The following is a 22,866-nucleotide window of genomic DNA, read 5'->3' as shown; positions in this document are numbered from 1 at the left end:
TTGTTTTTATAAACAACAAATGAATTGTAGCAATTTTCTGAAGACACTACATGTGCATACTAAAATGAAACATGAAAATCACTCTTACCAATTCAACCAGCAATCATTTATCTCGAACTTGGCATTGCTTATAGGACAATACACATCTTGTAGGAAATATCATTCCCTGTCTGCCATTACTAAATGTGTGCAAGAAAGTGAGGTAAACATTTTTTTTTTAGCTCTGATAAAACATGGGTATTAAGGAGAAACACTGCAGAAAAGGAAACCAGGCCTCAAACTTTATGCATAAATATTTGTATAAGGATTAATTTTCAAAAGACACTGCCAGTCCTGTAAAAGAAAGACCAGAGTGTGTGTTGCTTAAGCCTCCATCAGTAACCACGTATATGATTTCTGTTACCGCTGTCAGTCAGTCAGTCAGTCAGTCAGTCAGTCAGTCAGTCACCTATCCTGGACAAGGTAAAGGAAGTGGTGTGGTAGAGTCAGTCATCAACAATCAAAGAGGTATTCACAAACATCAACCTCCTGTAACCACATAATCTCTTTTTTCCAGGGACACAAGGGTCACGAGAGAAAAACACTATTACTCACATCACAATCTTCCTGCTGCCTATTTTGTGATTTCCGCAATGAGTTCAGCAAGTCCATGACACTTTTCCCATGCGGAGAAGTAGAAGTCCTAATTTTTTTCCGAGCGGTTATTTTTGTCTTTGCTGCTGCCTTGAAAGCTAAATGGGAATTCTGTGAGAGAACAGCCATAACGTCAGTGGCACTGCTGTCTCCCTTTGGGGTACATTCCGTGCTGCTGTTGAAGATGTCATCACTGTCAACCCGCTCGTCATCTATATCGTCCAAACTAGCATTGCTGCTCACACTATGGTTACAACTATTGTCTAAACTATCATCCAGTTTCTTTAAATATTTTTTCTTTTTCTTTTGGCCAGGGAAACTGTAGTTTCCTGCCTTAAACTTCCTCTTCTTCTTCGCCTTCATTCCGCTCTTTTCCTCAGTTCGACTTTCCCCAGCAGAGTCATTGTTATTGTTCATGAGATCCTCTTCGCTGCCATCCTTCCTAATGGAATCAGATTCTATAACCTTATCACATTTTAAAGCACTTTCCAGGTCAGCCAGTTTCACTGTTCTATTAGTTATAGGTGCTAAGTTAACAGTCTTTATGGAAGTTTTAGCTGATGATTGAACAGATTTTCGAGCTTTCGGCAATGTTTTTGTAACACTTGGTTTTCCTAAGTCTTTAGACGAATGTGGAACAGTTGAATTGGTTGAAAGCTTCAATGTTATTTCTGAGTCTACCTTTTTCTCCTCAACAACACCATTTGTGAGCTCAGTTCTTTCTGTTTCCACAGCTGCACCATTGTCTGTAGACAAGGTGTCATTTGTGGACTCGGAGCTTTTGGAATCACAGTTTGACAAACAGGATATCCCAGAATCAGTCCCATCATTGACTTCACTCTCAGAATTGATATTAAGCTGCACTTTGTGGAGACTGTTGCCTACTGGACAATTGTGAGGTTTGTCTCCCCCTGGCTGCAGCCTCCCTGGCGACATCTTGGCACGGGGCTCCCTCTTCAACATCTCTTCTTTAGTGGGCTTTGATTGGTCAATGGTACCCACATGATCTATATATGGCGTGCCATTAGTTGGACTTTTTTCAACTTCTTTGGGTTCACTCTCATCTGCAGGATCACTTGTCTTATCAATCCCATCCCCCATCTTCATCCCCACAAAGTTTATCAAAGCAAGATCATCCTCTGATGAGCCATTCAATACATCCTGGCTAACCGTCTCTGCACGTTTCTCATCCAAAGGTACTTCATTCGTTTGTGAGGGAACGTTCTGAAACAGGAAAGTAAAAATAAGAAAATCATAAAACTTTAGTTGAAATATTTTATAAGTGAAATGAAGAGTTTATATTAACTATAGCTCAATGTGATTATTTGCATGAGTATGCAAATGAGCTGACAAGTATTTTAGGTATATTTCGTCAATTTATCAGCCCCCTTGACATTTACTCTATGATGAATCTGCAATGTCGGAAGTAGAGCTGCCGAAGCAACAATTGATTATGGCCAACTTGTAGGAGAAGTCACACTAGATCACACAAGACTGGTCAACCATAGGCAGATGTCATTGTGTAACTGTTCTGAAGGGTGTGATAGGACACCAGAAAAGAAATTTAGGTAGTGCCTTTGTGAAAGTAAGTGTGACGATATGTCTTTATGATCTCATTAAACGCTAAACATTACAACAACCATCACTGCATGAAATTTAGTAAAATTTCATCCGGACCAGTGAATGATAAGTCTAGATTAGTCCTGGTGGCCTGTGAATTGATAGTTAACTAAATCTATGAATGTTGTTTTGGACCAGTAAGTACAGATCATTGTCCACTCACTGGTGCTGTAGTCAAGAGGAACTTCAGCATGTTTCTTTCCCCGAAATATGCAATTTCAATTTATTGTTTAATAAATCAGTAAACACCATTATGCCTATAAACTTGTGGGCTGGATTTCATGAACAGTATCATGACTACAAGAACAGCTCAGCTCTAAGTTTATGCCTTCACTGCAGTATTCCAATACTGTAAACCAACAATCACCATGTTCTTTGATCTGATTGGTTGAAAAGCATGATTGAATGGTATTTGATTCCAGGCAGTACTGCAAGACTATTCGCAGCGTAGTGACACTTACAAATATTGCATACAATTATGCTGTGGTGATGTCAGCAGTGGTGACATCATTCAAATCATTCTGTGACTTAAAGTCCAAATGACATCACAAAAGCAGCAGTTCCAGATGCTACCATGGTAACCAGCTGAAACAGCCAGCTGATGACATTTCACTGCTATACCCACACTTGATGTAAATGAGTGCAGACAGTAACACCTATGTGGTCCTTTTGGTTCACTTTTGTGTTTGAAGCACACCGATATTTCATTTGAAATGCCAAGGTTTCAAATGAAATATTCCCATGCTTCAAATACTCCTTAACATTTGTCAACACATGTTGTTTATCTCCTTAGTCTCACATTCAAAACAATGCTTTCCACTTGCTTTTCAGCTGCCTGACATTCACACTTATCGATGGAAATTTGTGAATGGACAGCAGTCCCTTCAACTCTTGCCTTCATTGCAATATTCGAAACTTTTCCCCTGATTTGATGTGATGAAAAATATCAAAAGTGTATATGAACACTTTCCATCCTTGTTATGAGTGAAATGTACAAGCACAGTGAGTGAGTGGTGAATTGTAACGTTTGCCTATAAAAAAAACTGTATCATCTGTCATATGCTAGGCATGACCTTCAGCTGATATACTTTGTGGAGGCACTTGGTCATGTGCATAGAACTCAGGTCACAAATAATGTAAAGTTAGGCAATGTTGGAGAGTCCTCACATGGGTGACCATGTTTGGCAGCTTGACTCTTTACAGTGTCTAGGATGTCAGTCCTCCACAACGAGGCACATGTGATACATGTGGTCTTACCTTGAGCAATTGGGTTTATTCATAACTTCCTGTTTACCAGGTACCCAATGGGACAAAGTCAGGTGACTATATATAACCCTTTAGTGATTAAAAGGCAGCTTGGGTTATCTATGGTTATATTAATCAGATTGTTTGGGTGCTTTGAGCATGCACTGTGCATGGAGCAATGCCCATGATAAATGGACTATTACTTCTAAGCTCTACAACAAATGTCCCACAGTGGAAGGTATGTCAGTCCGAAAATTAGCATCAATTGCACACTGCTCACTCACCATGCAATTTATATGCTAGTGCAGCAACTTCTGCAAACAAGTTTATGTAAAAGCTCCATGGCATGAATGATATGAGATTTGATGGTGCTGGAAATCAAGTGACAAACTACCAAACAAAATGGATAAAACTGACACATCAAGTCTAATCCATGAGTTAGAAGCCTAATCTAGAACATTTCAAATCCCAGGTTTGGGTTTATAGACAAAAATGTGTCCTATCTGTGATGTCCTGAAAATGAGTCTCATGCTTACTGCATAGTCACAAGGGTAAATTGATACAGCAAGCTCACAATATATAGGTCACGATATTAATATCAAGTTGTGGGGAAACTTGTTGACTAAATATTTCACATCAGATTCATAAAGAAAGGCTAGCCATAAATGCAGATACAAGCATCCATTTACCACTGTTTACTACTTAGCACTGGTGTACCAATGTGCTACTCCACCCCTACTTACTCACTTGAAAATGAAAATGAAACTAGAAGAACATTGTCACAAAGATTGTGAATTGTAACACATTTTCCTGTTCCTGTATTTCAATCCTCAGCTGACCAATGAGCAGGTGCTCACATAAATCACAGTACATGATATACAAAGTGAAGCCCTGCATCTCAAGACCTATGACTTCACACATTAGCCCCTGCTTAGCAACTAATCAATAATCAACAAGTGACGTAAGTTTTCATACCAAGCAGTCTAATATTATTTGTGCCCTAACACAGGGTGGAAATCTTTGAAAAGAACACTGAGAAACACAAGGGTAAGAGTGAGACTAAGATACAGGTGATTCTGTCGGTGAAGCCATGGAACATTCATCGGTCAGTATTATCAATAACATCACTATTTTCTGTGACTTTATTCTAACAAATACATTACAGGAACATGAGGCCATTATAGAATATATCTTCAGCATTTTGTGGAAGCAAACAATCTCATGTATTGAGGGACTACACCTGTACTAGAGGTTTACAGCCTATCAGTAGCATACCACAGCAACAGCTTCAGCCAAGGCACCACTCTGACCACTATGTCCTTTAATATGATGCAATCGCTGACAACATGGATACTACTGCTTTCAGTTTATGCCTCAACCATGTGAACTGGGTACTTGTCCTTTAACTGCCTTGCATTCTTTCAGCAAGATATATTCTGAATTGAAATAGGTCTGCTGATACAGCTTCTTGAACACTGCTTGTGAGTTACAAATATAACTGACAGGTTATTAATGGATGGAAACACAGCGTATGGTCTCTTCCTCCTAAATGATCTGTCCAACCACACGACCTCTATGACTGGAAGTTGAACTGTTTTAGAGGAAATCTTTGTCAAGGGCATGTGAGTTCAAACATGACTCTGGCATGTCTGGCAAGCTGAAGCTGTGCTCCCATCATACAAGGATAATAACAAATCACTTGTTCTTTTGTATCATATGCAGTGATCTACAACATGTTGCATCTGTGATCATCTAAAGATCCAGCCATGTCGTTGAAGGACTATGCAGTCAGTGATCAGCTAGTGAGGCTTTCACAAGAGTAGAAGCTATGGAGGCGGAAAGTAGGTCACTGCAGGCTGTTGGTGGTCGCTGTAGACTGGTGGCTGGCTGACTAACGCCATGTCAATATCAATACCACTGAAAGAAGCATCACATCAGAACAGCAATGAATGCACTTACTCATCCACAAGTCAGACAATCCAAGCCCCACAGCTCACCAATGTCCTCCCTTGCCTACAGGAGAACAGATATGTGGGTCGTGGTGAGAACCTGTCACACCAGCTAAGTCACAGTGACACTCTACAACACCAAGATCAGGAACACTATCAACCATCTCCTCCTGATTACTGAACAACCAGGAACAGAGGATAATCAATCTCCTGTCAGTCATGTGTATATTTATCTGTACACACAGACACAAAGACAAACACACACCTGTTAGTGTAAGAATCACAGCCCCAAAGCACCATGTAGGCTAGGTATAGTCCTTAAATCCTCAACCATTTCCACATTCAGCTGGCTTTGGAGTTGGAGGATGGGATAGGTTCTCCAAGAACTGAGTCTCGTTCATAATCTAAGAGACACCAACTGACAAGCCTTTCATCGATGTGACTTGCTTTTTGTAACTTGATACAGAATGTTGCTGAGTGTGAACACTACAAAACAAACAAAATTTCTTTATAGCAACAAGAAAATTTTCAGTGTAATTTAATAATAAACACAGAAGGTATTGTTCGACATGAAGGACAAATTACATATTTTAGCTCTAAGGTAGGGGTGGCAGCTAAATTATTTCATAGCAAATCTTGTAACATTCAAATAAACTGACTGATGACTAATTGTTCAGGTTATAGGACAGCTGACTGAACAACCAGGTATGATATACTGATGAAAATGATGTATTTTGTATAAGAACACATAAATCACATTGAAAACAGATAAATCTGCTATCTGGATGTTCCCAGAGTTTACTAAACATATAAATGGCAGTTTTTCATTGAATGATATCACTCCCTAGTTGGGAACATCCTCTCCACCAGTCAACACTACCAACAGTCCTTAAATGTTTAAACCTGGTATCAGAGGATAATTGCAGAATTTTATCACAGAGCAACCATCAGTCATAACGGTGGAAAAGCCAGGCAGTAAGTTTCCCTGCCATATTTGGCAGTATTCCAGTAATATCACAGCAGGGGGACACCAGAAATGGGCTCCACACATTGTAGCCTCGTGGGGAATCAAACCCAGGTCTTTGATTTGACCTGATAAGCGAACACTTTAACCACTAGGCTAACACACACCACCATCACCACAGGGTAATAGGAAATCACTGAACACAGAAATGATCACATGACCCAAGAAAACCGTTCAACAGAATTCGGAGTGAGTATCACCATGACTACATTTGGTGTATAAAGCACTATTCAATGAGCATCTAAGTCCAACTTATGAACCAATCTGTAAATTATCTATTTATTTTCATATCTATATCAAGTCCTTTTCAAAGCAGCAGCAGTATTACAGTACGTTAGTGCTTGGCAACCATCAAGTCATTCTGAGCTTCACTGCCATTCACTCTGAAAACAAACTTCAGCACATTTGGTCCTAATGAGGTTTCCCATTTATCAGTTGTATAAGATTATTTTTTAAGTAGCTTATTAGGCTAGACCAATTTAGTTCTTGTTTTATGGATCCATCATATTCTTTCAAAAGAAAGAAAACCCCATAAAAATGAATGCTCTCCACTCAAACCCCCTAAAAGAAAATTTATAATGTTTTCACACTCACAGGTCAAGATTTTTTTAAGATTGTATTTTGCCCCAAATACACTTAAAAAACTGCCCAAAGTAAAATACTTTTAGCCTTTAAAAGGAATATCACTTTGACAGGCGATATTTATTTCTTTTTCCTCCTACCTATAGCACTTCTGAGTGAGTGAGTGAGTGAGTGAGTGAGGTAGGTTTTACACTGCTATTGGCAATATTCCAACAATATCACAGGAGGGAACACCAGGGTTTTCTGAGGACAAAAATCTGTAAAACAAGAAATTAGCCTTAGGGTGTAACACAACATTCTATTAGGAAATGAAAAGCAGTCCTAGTAATGAAGATGTTGCAATTCAACATACAGATGACATTTATCAGCAACATAAACATTTTACATCAAACCCAGTTACACATGACTATTACCTATAATACACAGATGTTACAGTGATTTCCTCTTAGGATGAAATTACCCATAATACACCAATACAGAGATTCCATCTATGGTTGATAACCTATGATGCAAGATGTTACAGCAATCATATTTTCATTTTTTGTGACGTGAACATATTGCTACAAATACTATTTTCTTGGTACCCACTTAGACTAACAACTAGTGTCTGAAATGAACACATTTTACAGGAAAAAAAGCTCACAGATATATATATATATATACATGTAATGAAAAGGAGCTCTGAGAAATGTTCTAGGCTTGCGTGGGCTTTCATGGATATATTTGCTTCAGGGTCTGTATGTCAGACTAGTACTCACTGTAAAAGTCAAGCCAATACTGCTGGCAGACAGAAACATTTGAAATTTAAAACTATTTTGATAATGTTTCTTTTAAATAATATATTATCATATATTATTATATATACACAGACACAGACACACACACACACATTCATAACTTATGGAACTGAATACCTGCTGTGCATCCTTCAAAAGCCATTCTTTTTTCACAAGAAAAACTTGTGATTTACATCCATATGTTTCCAGCAAGAAAGCGTTTATTTGCAGCTGCTTGCTCAGAATGATGTCAAACATTACTGTTATCAGTTCCAGGATTGTCCTATGTTTTGTGGTATTATCGGCCTTATGCTGTCCAATGACATGTTTTATCATGGTAAGTGAACAATCTACCAGTGTGCCGAGTTAATAAACTTAAGAAGCAATTCAAACAATATCCTTCTCAAACATCATGGAGTCTTCAATATGTTCATTGAAAATATGATAAGTGTGGTCACAGTTTTCTTGAATTCTGAAAACTGTTGATCGAGAAAATGAGCTTCACAAATTGTACAGACAGTACAATTTACTGTGACTCTAACCTAGGTCTTTGGAGCATCTAGCAAATACTTTCACCATGGGGCTACCCACCTGTTTGGTAAAGAGCTAATGCCACACATTCTTACAATAGTTGAAAACCAAATATTGTATCGTGTCTTTCCATGGATCTAGGGACCCTACAGAAAATGCTCAACAGCAATATTTAACTGTTTTCATTACAACTTTTGCAGTATTTTCACCAACCAGAGGTGTTTGTTTTAAGTAGTCATGATTATCTTCAGTTATGAAAATAAATGTTATTGTAATTGATGAAAAAACAAACTGTGCTTTCTCTCTCTCTCCTCCCCCTCTGTCCCATGATTCAGAGCTACAGATAAAGTGCATATCTACTTACATTATACAGATATTTATGTGAAAACTCAAAATTCCAATTACGTTTATTGTGTACAACTACACTTGAATTTTTGTAAATACTCTATAAATTGGATATTACATGCTTCACACACAAATGTCAAATCTCGGCTTGCATACCACTGGATAGATAAAATATTGAAGACTTTTGGGAGATTCTATTTCAGCACACATGAACTTGGCAACCTTTTTCCCCTCTCACCTTACAGATCAAATATAAATAAATAACAAACACATAAACCAACATATAAATTTAAACATATTTTTACAATTAATGGATAATGGCAAAATACCTAAATGAGTCTGAGTGAAGTGGGTACAATATATCTGGTTACTCAAAAGAAACTTGGCATACCCCAACTGAGATGATTCCAAGCGAGTACCTAACGCAATAACCCAAAAAGTTATCTGTAGAGATGATGATTATTGTGGTACCTGCAACAGCCCAGCCTGCCACACTGATACCGAGCAGTCTTAGGATGAATGAGACAGACTGACACTCCAACGGACAGGACTTGCTAGAATTCTGAGCTGAAGGACATATTTTTTATCCAGACAAAACATTCATGGGCAGAACATTCCCCAGGTGACAAAATCATTTCTAAATGTTGTAAGTCACTGAGGTAGATATGACAGGAGAATGTTGAATGTTGCCCTGTCAATCCAAGGAGACACATGGTACCTATTCTGAACAAAAACAACAACTTTCAACTTTATTTCATCCCAGCACATCACACTATTCAGGATTTTCGTCTAAATTCAGAGATATAAACAGCAAAGATATTTGGCACATTGCCATAACTACTCTCCTTCCTGAAGGACAAGCACAGGCGGACACAGTCAACACAGCTTTCTGACCTTCCATCCTCCACTAACAGCACATGGCACACAGACCCCGCCCCTCCCAAACCCTGCCTCCTCTACCCGTATCAGTGACCCTTGTAACTTCCTGCTTGGGTCAGACCAACCTCTGCTTGTTTAACTCTGGTCCTGACATGGTCTAACTGCCTTATGCCTGCCCATCTCACTGTGCCATTGACACTACCCACAGCCAGCCAGTAAGCACTGTAAGTAGGTCACCTAAGTAGAGAAGACATGCTTTCTACCACAGTGACAGACACCAGCCATCTTCTCTTTACCAGCAGGTGAAGCTGCAGACATACAAAGAGGGAGGTTCATGGAACAGCAGGTTTGCTGTATCCTGGCCAGTTCAGCTACCAAGGCAAGGATGAACTGTATTATGCAGAGCAGGTCTATGCCTCACTGAACTGACAGCAGTTAAATCAATGAACACTCATGACTTTGCTGTCACTGGTGTTAGGTCCTTCAGCTGAAGAGGTAAATGTTACAAATTGAATGAACTAAAATATGATATTGACACATAAGATTCCTGAGACAACAATGCTGCTGGTGGATAGAAAGACAGCAGCACAACTGGCATCTTGATATGTCTACTTAGGTCTAGTGCAGTTCCTCTTAGATTAGACTTTACCATCACACAAGTTAATACCAGTTGGATAAATGAGGGTAACATTCCTGGTGTTTTATTTTTTGTTGGGAAAACCCAATGCAAACACTGTTAGGTCACTGCATTAAAGACACAATGTTGGGTCTGACAATGTTCACTGTAGAAAACCACAAATAGGAGCAAGACTCATTATGAGGTCTAACACTGCTTTTACCACTGTTCAAGCAACATAAATGCAAGGGACACCAGAAATGCTTCACTTTCTACCCATGTAGGGAATGGAAGCTTGAGGTCTTCAGTAAATGAGCAAATATGTTAACCATCAGACCACATCACTCCTTAAAACGTGTAAAATCATTTACTTCTTAACAGACGTAACACAAAGTTTTCAAGAGTATGAATAAGCATCATTAACCTATAAGAAACTTTTTTCATAGCAGGGTTTATCAACTCTCCTTGATACAATGACATCCAGTTCAAAGACTGTTTAATTCTTTTAGACACATTTCTAGAAGGAACAAATAATCATCTTTACTTCATAGGTACATTTGAAATAAAAAAACCAAACTATTTGCTAGTATGAAAAACTGTATGTTATAAACACAAATACATTGAGAAACACCCACATTACAACAAATTAACAGGATAGCCTCGATTTGACACTGGTAGGATCGGTTTTGGTTTGATTATGTTTTTAGCTACATTCCAACAAAATCAAGGTGGGGAACAGTAGAAATGGCCTTCAGATATTGTATTCATGTGGGGAACTGAACTTGAGTCTTTGGTGTGACAAGTGAACGCTTTAGCAACTGGGCCACCCCACTGCCCTGATTCGACACTGAAACTGGGGACAGGCCCTGCTGAACCTAGGGAGGACTTAATCTGGCTTGTTTTAATCTATAAGTATAAGCCACAGAACAGATACACTGATTTGTCACTCTCTCTGAATGAAGACTTCAAAAATGTTTGTAGATTTGAGTCTGTGCAATACTGACCAGTGATAAAGATAAGCAACACACATCACAGGGGTGGAAATAACCCATTGCCTGACATTCTTCTGTCGGGCAAGCAAATTTGTTTATCATGCTGTACCGGTGTCCACTTGACTTCCAGTGTTACTTATGTACTTTTATGCAAAATCATTGGCCGGCATTGTGAAAGATAATTCAGGCAAAGTAAAACTGACAGGAGAAAATTTACCAAGACCTCTTCAGTTGCAAACATATAACCGTATGTAAATATAGAAAATTCCAATACTGAACAAATAAAAAAATCAATATTGCCTGTCAAGGGCTCTTAGTTCATTATCCTACATAAAAGGGAGTTGTCACTGTAGTAGATTTACTTGATTAAAACTTGGAACATACCCACTGAAATAGAATAGTTATACCTGTAACCTTCAGGTCACTGACAATTCCAGTAATTTTAAAGACTACATGCAACTTTGCAGATTCCGATACCTTTCGGTACGCACTTACCGAAACAGATCATCAAAAATGCCAATTCAACCTATAAAGTTGGGAAAAGTGGTTTCAACAGCTGTGCTGCGCTGCGCTCATAACGCATGCACAGTCAACAGGTTCGCGGGGCTTGAAACAGCATACATGCCCGGAGTATGAGGTTGTGAGCAGTAGTATTATCCACAAACAAGTAAATAATCTACTCGTTACATAAAAAAACTTGTTGATTGTGGTAAGCAGACTCTGTCACAGAGAACGCTAAATGTCTGCCTGTCTGTCTGCTAAAGACATTATGCAATACATAACTTCAATCATTCACCACATGCAATTTGAACTTAACACTATCAGGCTATACCTCGTAAACAAAATAAATTGATTTATGACTTGTGCACCAGAGTCCCATCTCTGCCACAGTATGTAATTTGGCAGGTGTGATACTTGTTAATATGACATGTTTTTTATACCTGTGGGTTGCAAACAAAGTACATCCATTTTTCTGATGGAAAATGGTGCAAACTCTTGTTAGTTTCAAGTCTTGCTTTGTACTTGGACAAATGACAGTTTCCAGCCACTCAGTAGTTCGCTATCTATACTGAGATGATTTCTGATTTGATCAAACGCAATTCAGAGAACATATATTTACAAAACATCTCTACATACATTCTTTATTGATAACAACTTCTTCTAGGTATATGATTTTGTTTGACAACGGCATATGAATCCATACTGAAACATTGCATGAAGTACAATAAAAGAAGTTGTTACCCATAAAGAATCTTACTTTCTTATGACTCGCCATACTTCTAAAATGCTCATCTGATCATATTTCTGTGCACAGAATGAGGCCTCAGCATATCAGCAAATGAGCCAGCCAATCGGACACACCCACCCGCTATGACTGTTTTCGGTCTCCTGAGTGCTTCTTTTCGAAGGAAGCAAGTCCAAGAACAAAATATTTCACTGTTGAATCTCGATTGTACGCTTATGATTTTGTTTATTGTTTTTTAACAAGCAGCAATGTATATCATGAATAAGTGATAATTGTGTTTAAAATATGTTAGATTTTTTGGTTGCATGTGACCTTTCAGGATGATACAAGGATCCCACAGTAATGCATTGCTGACTGCATTCTTCTACCATTCAAACACATAAAAATGGTATTTTCATGCATGGAAAGTTTTGTACACTCAGCTAACCACAAACATTCAGATAGGTTTCAGTACAGCTGCATTAAAAACTTCAATAACTTTCTATTCCTGACTTTTTTTATAATCGCACATTTACATGCAGGTGACCTTGAACTTTCTGAAAGCAAACCAAAGACTATATTACTTGAAGGTTACATGTAAACCAGGTTCAGTTAACAATCAGAAATGGAACCTCCTTTTCCTGACATCGGGGATGTAGGTTTCATTGGAATTTACACTGTCAGATGTATTGAAGATATTTCCCATTAACGTCTGTAAGTTGGCTTTTTCAATCCTGAATCTCAAAATGCTTCAGTTTAAACATGACATTAACTGGATGACACTAACTACTTCCAACCAATCCAGGGATTTTGCAGATGAGGACTTTCTTTAATTGAAATGAACTGAATCAGTACTACTACCCCGTGGAGATCGGGGGTAGAATAGGTCTTCAGCCAACCATGCTTGCCACAAAGGTGACTATGCTTGTCATAATAGGTGACTTAGGGGATCAGGTGGACTTGGCTGACACGTTATCGGTTCCCAGATCATTGCTCATGCTCTTGATCACTGGATTGTGTGATCCACACCTGATTATTTACTATCATAACAGAACTTTTGAAGAGATGTCTTCAAGAAGCTTTTAGAGATCGTAAATAATTAGGATTTCCTTATTACCCAGGGAATATCATTTCAAAGGGTTACATCAGCTTTCAGTAGCATTTATGAATCAGCATCTTTAGAATATAGCTTCATTATGGAAAAATGAATGAAAAGAAAGAAAGCTATGTTAGAGGCAAATCAGAACATATTTACACTGAAGCGGGGTATATTACAAACAGGACTGATTTGTTTATGATGGGCTGACTGCTGTATACAAAGACAGGTGTGTGGTGACTGCTGTATTCAGATACTGGTGTGTGGTGACTGTTGTATCCAGATACAGGTGTGTGGTGACTGTTGTATATGTGGACAGATGTATATGTTTACAGATGTGTGGTGAATGCAGTATACAGGTACAGGTGTGTGGTGACTACTGAATAAAGGGCATGTGTATACACAAATTGTTTTTCAGTATGGCTGCCAAGACCTGTGGTACCTTACTTATGTTCGTAATGACACAAGTTCATCATCTACTGTTACTGAAGAGTCCAAAGTTAAAAACTCTGGTTCATAATGACTTGACATTCTTTTCAAATTCGCTACAGAGTAATTTGTGGTTGCAAAATTGCTAGATGACATTACTACATTCATGCCAATCTTGTCATCACAGATACTTCTCCAAACTATTTATCATCTAAACAGAAGTTTCATTTGAATACATATTTCACCAAAACAGACAACAGACTTGGTACCTGAGATCAGTGAGCACATGCCTATACTGTCATTCACACATTCACAAGTGACCGTGGTGACTATTATAAATTTTTTAGCAATTTGCTGTAAAAAACCTCCAGTGACATCATTCAATTGTCTCGCCATGTTTTCCTTTCAGGGAGTGAACATCTGCAGGTTGTCCCGCGGACATTCTCCAAGAAATACTGGGGATTTTCTACAGAACTGCCCACAGCGCAAGGATGTTTTTGCAGAATTTCCTGCAGCCCGTTTATTATCTGAGGAATAGCTGTTGACTTTGAATTATTTTACTTGTTCCAAACATTGAGATATCTTTTCCTGCTATTACTGAATACAATAATAAAATATCATATTATTGAAAACTTCCAACATATTGTGCTGATGCCTGGTTTTTGAACCTTCATCCCGACACCGGCAGTGTGTGCAGAGCATGTGCATTAAGTGTACAAGGCAGGGTATTAGCTGCCAGTCACACCCCAGTTGATTTCAACAGTAAAAATCAAATACTAAAATCATATCTAAAGTATATCTTCAGTCAGCTCAGAAGCTGGATCAAAACCACCTCCTCAGTTATGTTACAAAGAGTAAGGCCATGACCTCAGGAAAACAGGATGGACCAATCGCCGTTCCCAATTTCCCTCAGTCGCTGGCTTACTTTTTCAGACAGTTTTGATCCTTTACTTTAAACTCAACTACACTGTTCAGTGTGCGAAAACAAATAACTGCAGTAGTGCATTCCCTTATTAGTATGTAAATACTGGTCATATATCAGACTAGTCTTTGCCCAGGACAACACTCAATACACAACTGAATGAGCACAGCATTGTTCCATCCCAATACTCATGATCAGTATTGATTTTGTTTCCAGGAACTCATCAAACTGAACATGCAAAGCACATACCAATTACTAGTTATCTGAAGGCTATGTAATAATTTTCTCCAAGATGGCAACCATACCTAAAGTATATGTTCGGTCGGATCATAAATTAGATCAAAAGCTCATCAGTTTCATTCAAAAGGCTACGTAATAATTTATTCCAAGATAGAAACAGTATCTGCTATGCTGTTTTGCTATGAGTGAGTGGGTGATTTGTGTTTCACACTGCACTCAGTAACATTCTAGCTACATGGCAGAGGTCTGACAATAATCAAATCAGGATCAGACAATCCAGTGATCAACTGCATGACCACTGATCTATGCAAATGGGAACCAATGACATGTCAACCCTGTAAGTGAGTCTGACCACCCGATCCTGTTAAACTTAGTCACCTCTCAAGAAGCATGGGTGACTGAAGAACGATTCCAACCTGGATCTTCATGGGTCTATTCAGCTAAGCATTTGTGCAGGACATAATTAAACATGCAAGCCCCCAACTACTCTCAACAACAGTCAAAAAATAAACACAATGAAACATTTCAACAATGGCAAATCCTTTATATGTCACATAACACTTGATGAAAGTAAACTTACATAGTATATAGACAGGCACCTAAACTTAATGTTCTGGAAGACACAGAGTTACAGACTGTCAAACATCTAACTTGTCTGAAGGTCAGCCTTCAGTGTAGATACTGAGCGTTATTGTATTCAATTGTTTTTTGACAAGTGAACTGGCTTTAATGTCACTTTGAAAAGTACCAAGATTTATCTCCTTGAGTCACCATACTGTGACAGAAAGTGGTGCAGAACTCATAAAATCTCTCAGTTTCAGCTGTTGGAGACACTTGTTTCAGAAAATCAAGGTAATATCACATCTAACTTAACATCAGGAGTAAGTTAGTGAGTTTAGTTTTATTTCGCTCTCAGCAATATTCCAGTTGTATCACAGAGATCTGCAAATTATGAAGTCAGGACCAGACAATCCACAGATCAACACCATGATCATCGTTCTTGGCAATTGGGAACCAATGATATGTCAACCAAGTTAAAGAGCCTGACCATCTGAACCTGCACATCACATCTTATGACAAGCATTACTGAAGACCAATTTTAACCCGTTTCTTCATGGGCAAACAAGCATGTGTTACTGAAGACTAATCCTAACCCGGATCTTCAAGAGTTATCACTACGAGGATACACAAGGGCTTCCCAGCTTGGAAGGGTGTTTTACACTGACCACTTAGCACTGACAGAAATTGACATGTTCCTGGGATGTTCAGGTTTATTCCTATGGTATTTCGATATTTATTTAGAACACTACCTTACTGACAACCAAATGAAAAGCAAATGGAAACATCAGAATCACAAGATTTTCCAGTACTCCCTGGATCTCCAACTCCTGAATTTCCACATATCTCGAACCTAATCTCTGGTCACAACCTCTTCCTAAATGTTTATCATTATTTTTGTATTTGTATCTCGAATTCAAGATAGACACACACACGATATCTCGAATCTGAAAATTAGTCCCTAGATCTTCAAATTATAAAAAATTTGTATCTCGGTATTGAACTGTACTCCCAACAAGAAACATTTTGCAGACATGTTCCATGTGCTGTCAAAAAATAATTAGTTGTATAAACAATTACACTTACATGGTTGAATAACGTGAGGGTTAGTTAAATTATTGAGTTCACCGTGTCTCTGCCACTTTGTTTAGACAATCATCTTTGAGGCTATGACATGTGAGCAGTTAACCAGCTTCATCTGCCTCACATGGGTACATCACAAAGACGGACCACGATACATACGGATTAGGTAAACTGCCAGTTTGTTGACGATAACTTTTGGGGCTATAAAAGTGCCCTGCGATTGGAAGTGGTCAGTCATTTTCTTGCATCATGTCAAGTGTTGATAATTGTGAGCAATCCGGTGAAGGACGTAGTCATCATACTGGGGGTATCTGGATCCAATGTATCAACATCGACACCGACACAGAAGAGAAAATTAACAGTGCATTCTGCAGATGTAAAGTTGGCTTCTATCAAAGCTGTTGAGAAGGTGATGCCAAAAATAAACAGCTGCTAAAGATTTTGGCATACCGCTCAACACCCTGTCTATGTATCTTGTGTGTGATGGTTATTATCATTACTGTCAAGTGAATAAAAAGAATGAAACAGAGATGTTTTGTTCATGTTGTCATATACAGGTTCAGTGTATATGTAGTCATATGTACACACTGTGCAAATATACAATGTATTTCAATCTCCAATCAAACGTTATCTCAAACCTGTCTTCAAGGTTCCTTGGGGTTCAAGATCCAGGGAGAACGCTACTGATAATCATCTCAAATATCTTTATGATGCCTTTCAAACGATATATGTGACTGTCATATAAATATGATGTCACACAAAGATCATCAGCCATTTTTTCTCAGAAATTAACTAATGTCCAACATACTGTCGATCATGTATTAAACTGCTTATAGGACTGGTTACACTCAAATTCTTAGAAAAATCAATGTGTCACTGTGCAAGACTCGGGTATGAATTTCAAAAGGTAGCATCTGTGAAAATTAAAACATTCATAACAAAGCTCATAATTATTCAACAAAGACATAACCAAAAAAATCACAACATATTTTATCAAGAGAAGGCAAGGCAAGCAATGGACAGTCTTTGCACAATACATATAAAATACTTGAAGCAGCCAAATACAATTACAGGCTTTAGTTCATAAACTGTAAATTTCCCTCACTTCTTCACGTTTTATTCAGTATCTGGCAAAATGACTTTATTTCATCACAACATTTACGTAAGATATAATTAAAGACTGAATTTTCATAACCTCATTAATATGTCAGATTATCAATCTCTCAAGTCAGCCCTAGTCACTGGAGCTAGCTTTTAATACTAAAGTTTGCATTACACAAAAAGGTGTGGCAGTATGTGACTAGGTCTTGCTAAGAAATGGTGGCCACAGAGTCCTTGTATGGGTGACCTTGGCAGCTTGACTTTCACTCCTGAGAATTTCAAAGACTTCTCTCCTGTTCTCCAACAGAGCCCACGTGACATATGTAGTCTCTCCTAAGTGAGTTAAATATTGCTTCTGTTCACCTAGCAGCATAATTTAAGCCATGGCTGTTGAAATGTTTTCTCACTAGCCTTACTGTTACTAGATTCTTGTTCTTTGGTAACCTACTCCATAACAGTTGATAGTACCGTTCCCTTGATGTTTATCACTTTCATCCCCTTTTGCTCTGCGAACCTTAGGGAAGAATTTAAACAAAGAACTTGTCTCACTTTCGTTGTTTCTTCGTTTATTTTTCATTTGTGGTTAGCTATGTAGAATCACTGTGTCTGCACAATGTGAAACAAGTGTTAGCAATATTACAGGGGATACAATAGTTGACACAATCCGTCAAACACTGACATTTACTGTACTATTGAGATTTGTCATTCAGGAAAGATTTAGCTGCCTACCTATATGAAAATAACCAAGCCAATGTGAATGATATAAAGACAAAGTTACATGTAAAATGTTGCAGCCTACTTGGAACACTGAGTGGCAAACGTACAAACAAGTGCCTAAATCAGGAAATAGGTTGGGAGGCAAGGGTCAGAAGCTCTTCCTTCATAAACATACCCGTAAACTTGCCAACTCAGATACACACATTTTTACTGAAAAATGTAACAGCAGGGATAGACATTAACATGAAACAACTAGATAATTCAGAATAATATTGGGTTTGAGCACCTGTTTTCACTGAACTACCTTGAAAAGCACATGAAAGCATACACAGTTTGCAACATTTTGGAATGGGTGTCACCTGCTTCCTCAGAAATGGATATAGTTTTCATCATTATAGGGGATAAGCAGGGGTTCAAGAAATCCCATCGCCTGACACTCGGGACAAGTCAATTTTCATTTCTGGCAATCAAATAATGGTATCTTACTTGTCCGTGGACTACTAAATAATTTCCACTTATGGTTTCAAACTGCAAATAAACTTGGATTTCATTTCATAATGTAGCTATTATATTTCGCAATAATAGTAACTTAGTGCTATCGTTTTTTTAAATTTATTACTCTTTGATAAATAGTCCTGTAAAGACTTACATCAAACATTGTGTCATAAAATCAGGGCAAGTGGAAAATTAGTCAGGACAAGTTACTTTCTTGAAGTCACTTTCCCTGTGGCAAGTTACTTTTAAAAACCAAATTGAACCCCTGGGATAAGGGGTTGAAAAGATACGTAATTAGATGCCACAGTTAAGGAAGAATACAAAATAATGTCTGAAACATACCTAGTTGTGTAAAGGATGACATTGATGCACAATGTCTGGGACTTATTGAAGATTAAAAGTTTGGTTTTCAAACGGGTATATGACATAATTTAATTCGTCATGATATTCAGGGCTCCAGATAATTTTTCAAAATGAGGAGTATGTATGCCTTATTTTTTCAATATAAGAGTACTGGGAAAAGTTAAGAGTACATTTAGATTACTGAGTGAGTGATTGAGTTTAGTTTTAAGCCGCACTCAGCATTATTCCAGCTACATGGCGGCGCTCTGTATATAATCGAGCCTGGACCGGACAATCCAGTGATCAACAACATCAGCATCAATCTGCACAATTGGGAACTGATGGCATGAGTCAACCAAGTCAGAGAGCCTGACCACCCGATCCCGTTAATCACCTCTTACGACAAACAGTCGCCTTTTATGGCAAGCATGGATTGCTGAAGGTCTATTCTACCCTGTGACCTTCACAGGTCACATTTAGATTACTGAATGGAATTTAATGGCGGGTAAGTAATCTTTTATTTCGTTTCATATATCAGCTACAACATTGCTACCCTTTTTAAACAGGGCAACAAACAATTAAGCAGTACATTCTCAGATAAATATGTCCGCATTTGATTCTAAGACCATACATCATTGCTGTGGTGGATATCTGCTATTTTTCGGATTTTTTTCCTACCATGTTGTGCATATTTTTTATCTGTACATACGCCGATATAGCCCTTATTGGGAGCCATGATATTAATGAAACACTCTGTAAGCTGCTTACATTACTATGAATAGTTGCATCTTATCTCAAGCTTTCCTCTTGTGCATGTTGATGGAAAGATTTGGTTCTTGAACAGATATGGGAAAAAGACAACATAATGACAATCATGACATGTCACACCAGGAACGAAACACACATCAAAATCAAACCAAACATTTTATGTCTTATGAACTTTTCTAGAGCTAAAATACATTTTGTGTTCTTATTTCACCACTGCCACACTGAAATAAAAAAAATCATCAAATCGTCATCTGAACAGCTTTTAATTTAAGGACATGTACCATATGATCGACAGTCAATCTCAATTGAGTACAACAATATTTTTTTAAGTCTCAATATGGATAACATGTTACTGCTATTGTCTCATTTCCCAGACCCCACTAGTCATACAGCTTATAAGTTATAGACAGGTGGCATTTGAAAAGGATCATTTTAAATGACCATTTGGTTTTTTACTTGGTCATTAAAAAAATGTATTTAGTCAACAATGTAATGCAAAAGTTGCCATGTAATACAGACATGTCATTCCACTAGTATGCTATTTACTATCACGGTTTAAGTACTGCCAGGGACAGTGGGGTGTGCCTATTGTTAGTGTCCACTAATCAGTGAAGACCAGGGTTCGATTCTGGACATCAGTTCAATGTGTGAAGCCCATTTCTGGTGTCCCCCGTCATGATATTGCTAGAATATTGCTAAGATCAACATAAACCTAAACTCACTCACTACAAAATTGCGATGTGTCATTCTGTCTTCATCAGCATGTTTGGCGAGCAATACTAAACAAAGCATACTACTGTATGATGCCACTAATATGCCACTGAACAGGCTGAAGTCACTAAATATTTCATTGACACAAAAATTCTATTTTGACCATTAAGAGCATAACATAATGCATTATGAATCCACACATTTCTGAGACATAAATGGTAAAATTGAACTCTATGGCTTATGTAGAACATATCTGCATATGTATCATCCATTAATTAGCATTTTATGACTGCTGTGTGGCTTAGAGTTAGAAACAAAACGTTGACGCATCAAGAACGGCCTTGTGTATCTGCCGAAGGTCAGGTCATGTTCATTTCTACACCACGGCATTGTCCTGTAGCCACACATGACCTCAGGTCACCTGCTGACCAACGAGCGAGAAAACATGAAATCAACAGTTTCATGACTACTCAGGGCGCATGTCAACAAAAGACCACAACATTCCATATTTATATCCTGATAGACAACTCGTAACAAGGGGCAAATAACATAAGGAAGAAACTTGGTCGGTGGTCAAAGCCAACTTTTGTCAACAAAAACAATATTGCAGATTATTTGCAAACGCAGTTTTATGACACTCTCCAAAAGTAGTTCAAAGTACATGAAGTTGAATGGCAAGATAGAGGATATAGTCACCATTTTGCGACAGTACGCAAAACACGAGAGTCACCCTTTTGCTGTGTTGACAAACCCTCTGAACACGCGAGACTGCTACTTCTTCGCTTTCCGCTTGGAAAATCTCGCTCGCATTGAGGTGAGCAAATGGTAATAACTACACAAATACCGAATGTTGGGAGAGAAGGGTAGAGGAGGATCCGCATACAGTCACGCACTCAACGCGGCTACACTCAAAAAGCTAGTCATACAGTTACTTTGGAATAAAATTTGGTTAGTTTGTACCTGTTCCTTTTCCCCACTGGAGGCCGCCATTAGAGACAAAGGTGAACGCATGCGCAGAGAGACTCTTCTGTACGCCCAAATTTCCCGCGCTTGTTGGGATCAAATGAGTAAGAACACAAGTACAGTATGCATGCAAACAAATAAACAGTATAAAAATAGTTAGCACATATACGATTTATGTGTCAAGAATATAGGACATCTAAAGTAAATGCGGGCCAAACACATGTATGTTGAAATCGTCTTTTATATATCCGTGAAACGGTTAATGAATTATTATTAGACCCTAATTCCAATATGATTAGAGAAACCAACAGGCACTGACATCTTTGATTATTTTATGCTTTGTGTTATGAGGCTTTTGAGAAAAAAAACACGACTGATTCTTAAATATAAAAGCATTATTTCTACAAGCGTGTCAAAGGTTTCTTTAACGTATCTCTGTATGAAACATGGCACTCTGTCCCACCATATAGTCAGAATTCTTGAATATGTTAATAAATCATAAGGATCTGAAAGAAGTAACATGACGTTTTCATTATATTAGGTACGTCATATGTACAGACAGTTCCGTGTGGTAACAGAGTGTGAGAGTCTGAGAAGTATTCCAAATGTAGATACGGACACAAGGAATTAACGGTAGAAATTTCCGCCACGGGTACATATAACGAAAACAACTCATTCTTTTCACAAGTTTATTATTCTTTAACAATTCATTGTCTCAAATTCTGATCCATTTCCGAAAACACGACGAACAGTTTAGACTAGTTGGAGAGGTCGTTGTCCATGAAGAACTCTGAAAATCGAGCACGTGACTGTATAGCTCTCACAATATAGATATCGAGGTATAAAGAACCCATGCAGTTTCAAGTGTACAGCACTAACTGATTTTATTTACACCTCGGACAACAGAATCCCATCTCTGCAAACCGTGGTTAACTATCGACCTCCGAGTCGGCTGTGAAGGTGTATATGGTTCTTGCTACAGGGTACCTCGGACCGCTACAAACCCCGCACCACCGTGACCTAC

The 22,866-nt window shown here is 38.2% G+C and overlaps 1 protein-coding gene across 4 annotated transcripts in view; it reads right to left on the bottom strand.

Moving 5' to 3' along the window:
* The window catches only part of LOC137273394 (histone-lysine N-methyltransferase EHMT2-like), a 68,895-nt gene that overhangs the window by 45,635 nt on the left and 394 nt on the right, over positions 1 to 22,866 (bottom strand). The window contains exons 1-2 of one of the 4 annotated variants that reach the window (XM_067806043.1): positions 21,840 to 21,882; positions 595 to 1,857 (exon numbers count right to left, since the gene is read on the bottom strand). In XM_067806043.1, coding sequence (XP_067662144.1) covers positions 595 to 1,857; positions 21,840 to 21,869 — 1,293 coding nt within the window. In that variant the 5' untranslated portion in view covers positions 21,870 to 21,882. Of the gene's footprint in view, positions 1 to 594; positions 1,858 to 5,457; positions 5,513 to 5,712; positions 5,784 to 21,839; positions 21,883 to 22,866 lie in introns of those variants that run through there. The other 3 variants (XM_067806046.1, XM_067806045.1, XM_067806044.1) reach the window with 3 other exon arrangements.

Source organism: Haliotis asinina, chromosome 2 (assembly GCF_037392515.1).
Source record: "Haliotis asinina isolate JCU_RB_2024 chromosome 2, JCU_Hal_asi_v2, whole genome shotgun sequence".
NCBI classification, from domain to species: domain Eukaryota; kingdom Metazoa; phylum Mollusca; class Gastropoda; order Lepetellida; family Haliotidae; genus Haliotis; species Haliotis asinina.
Note: the sequence above shows the minus strand (reverse complement) of the source record. Positions and strands in the feature narration are given on the sequence as shown.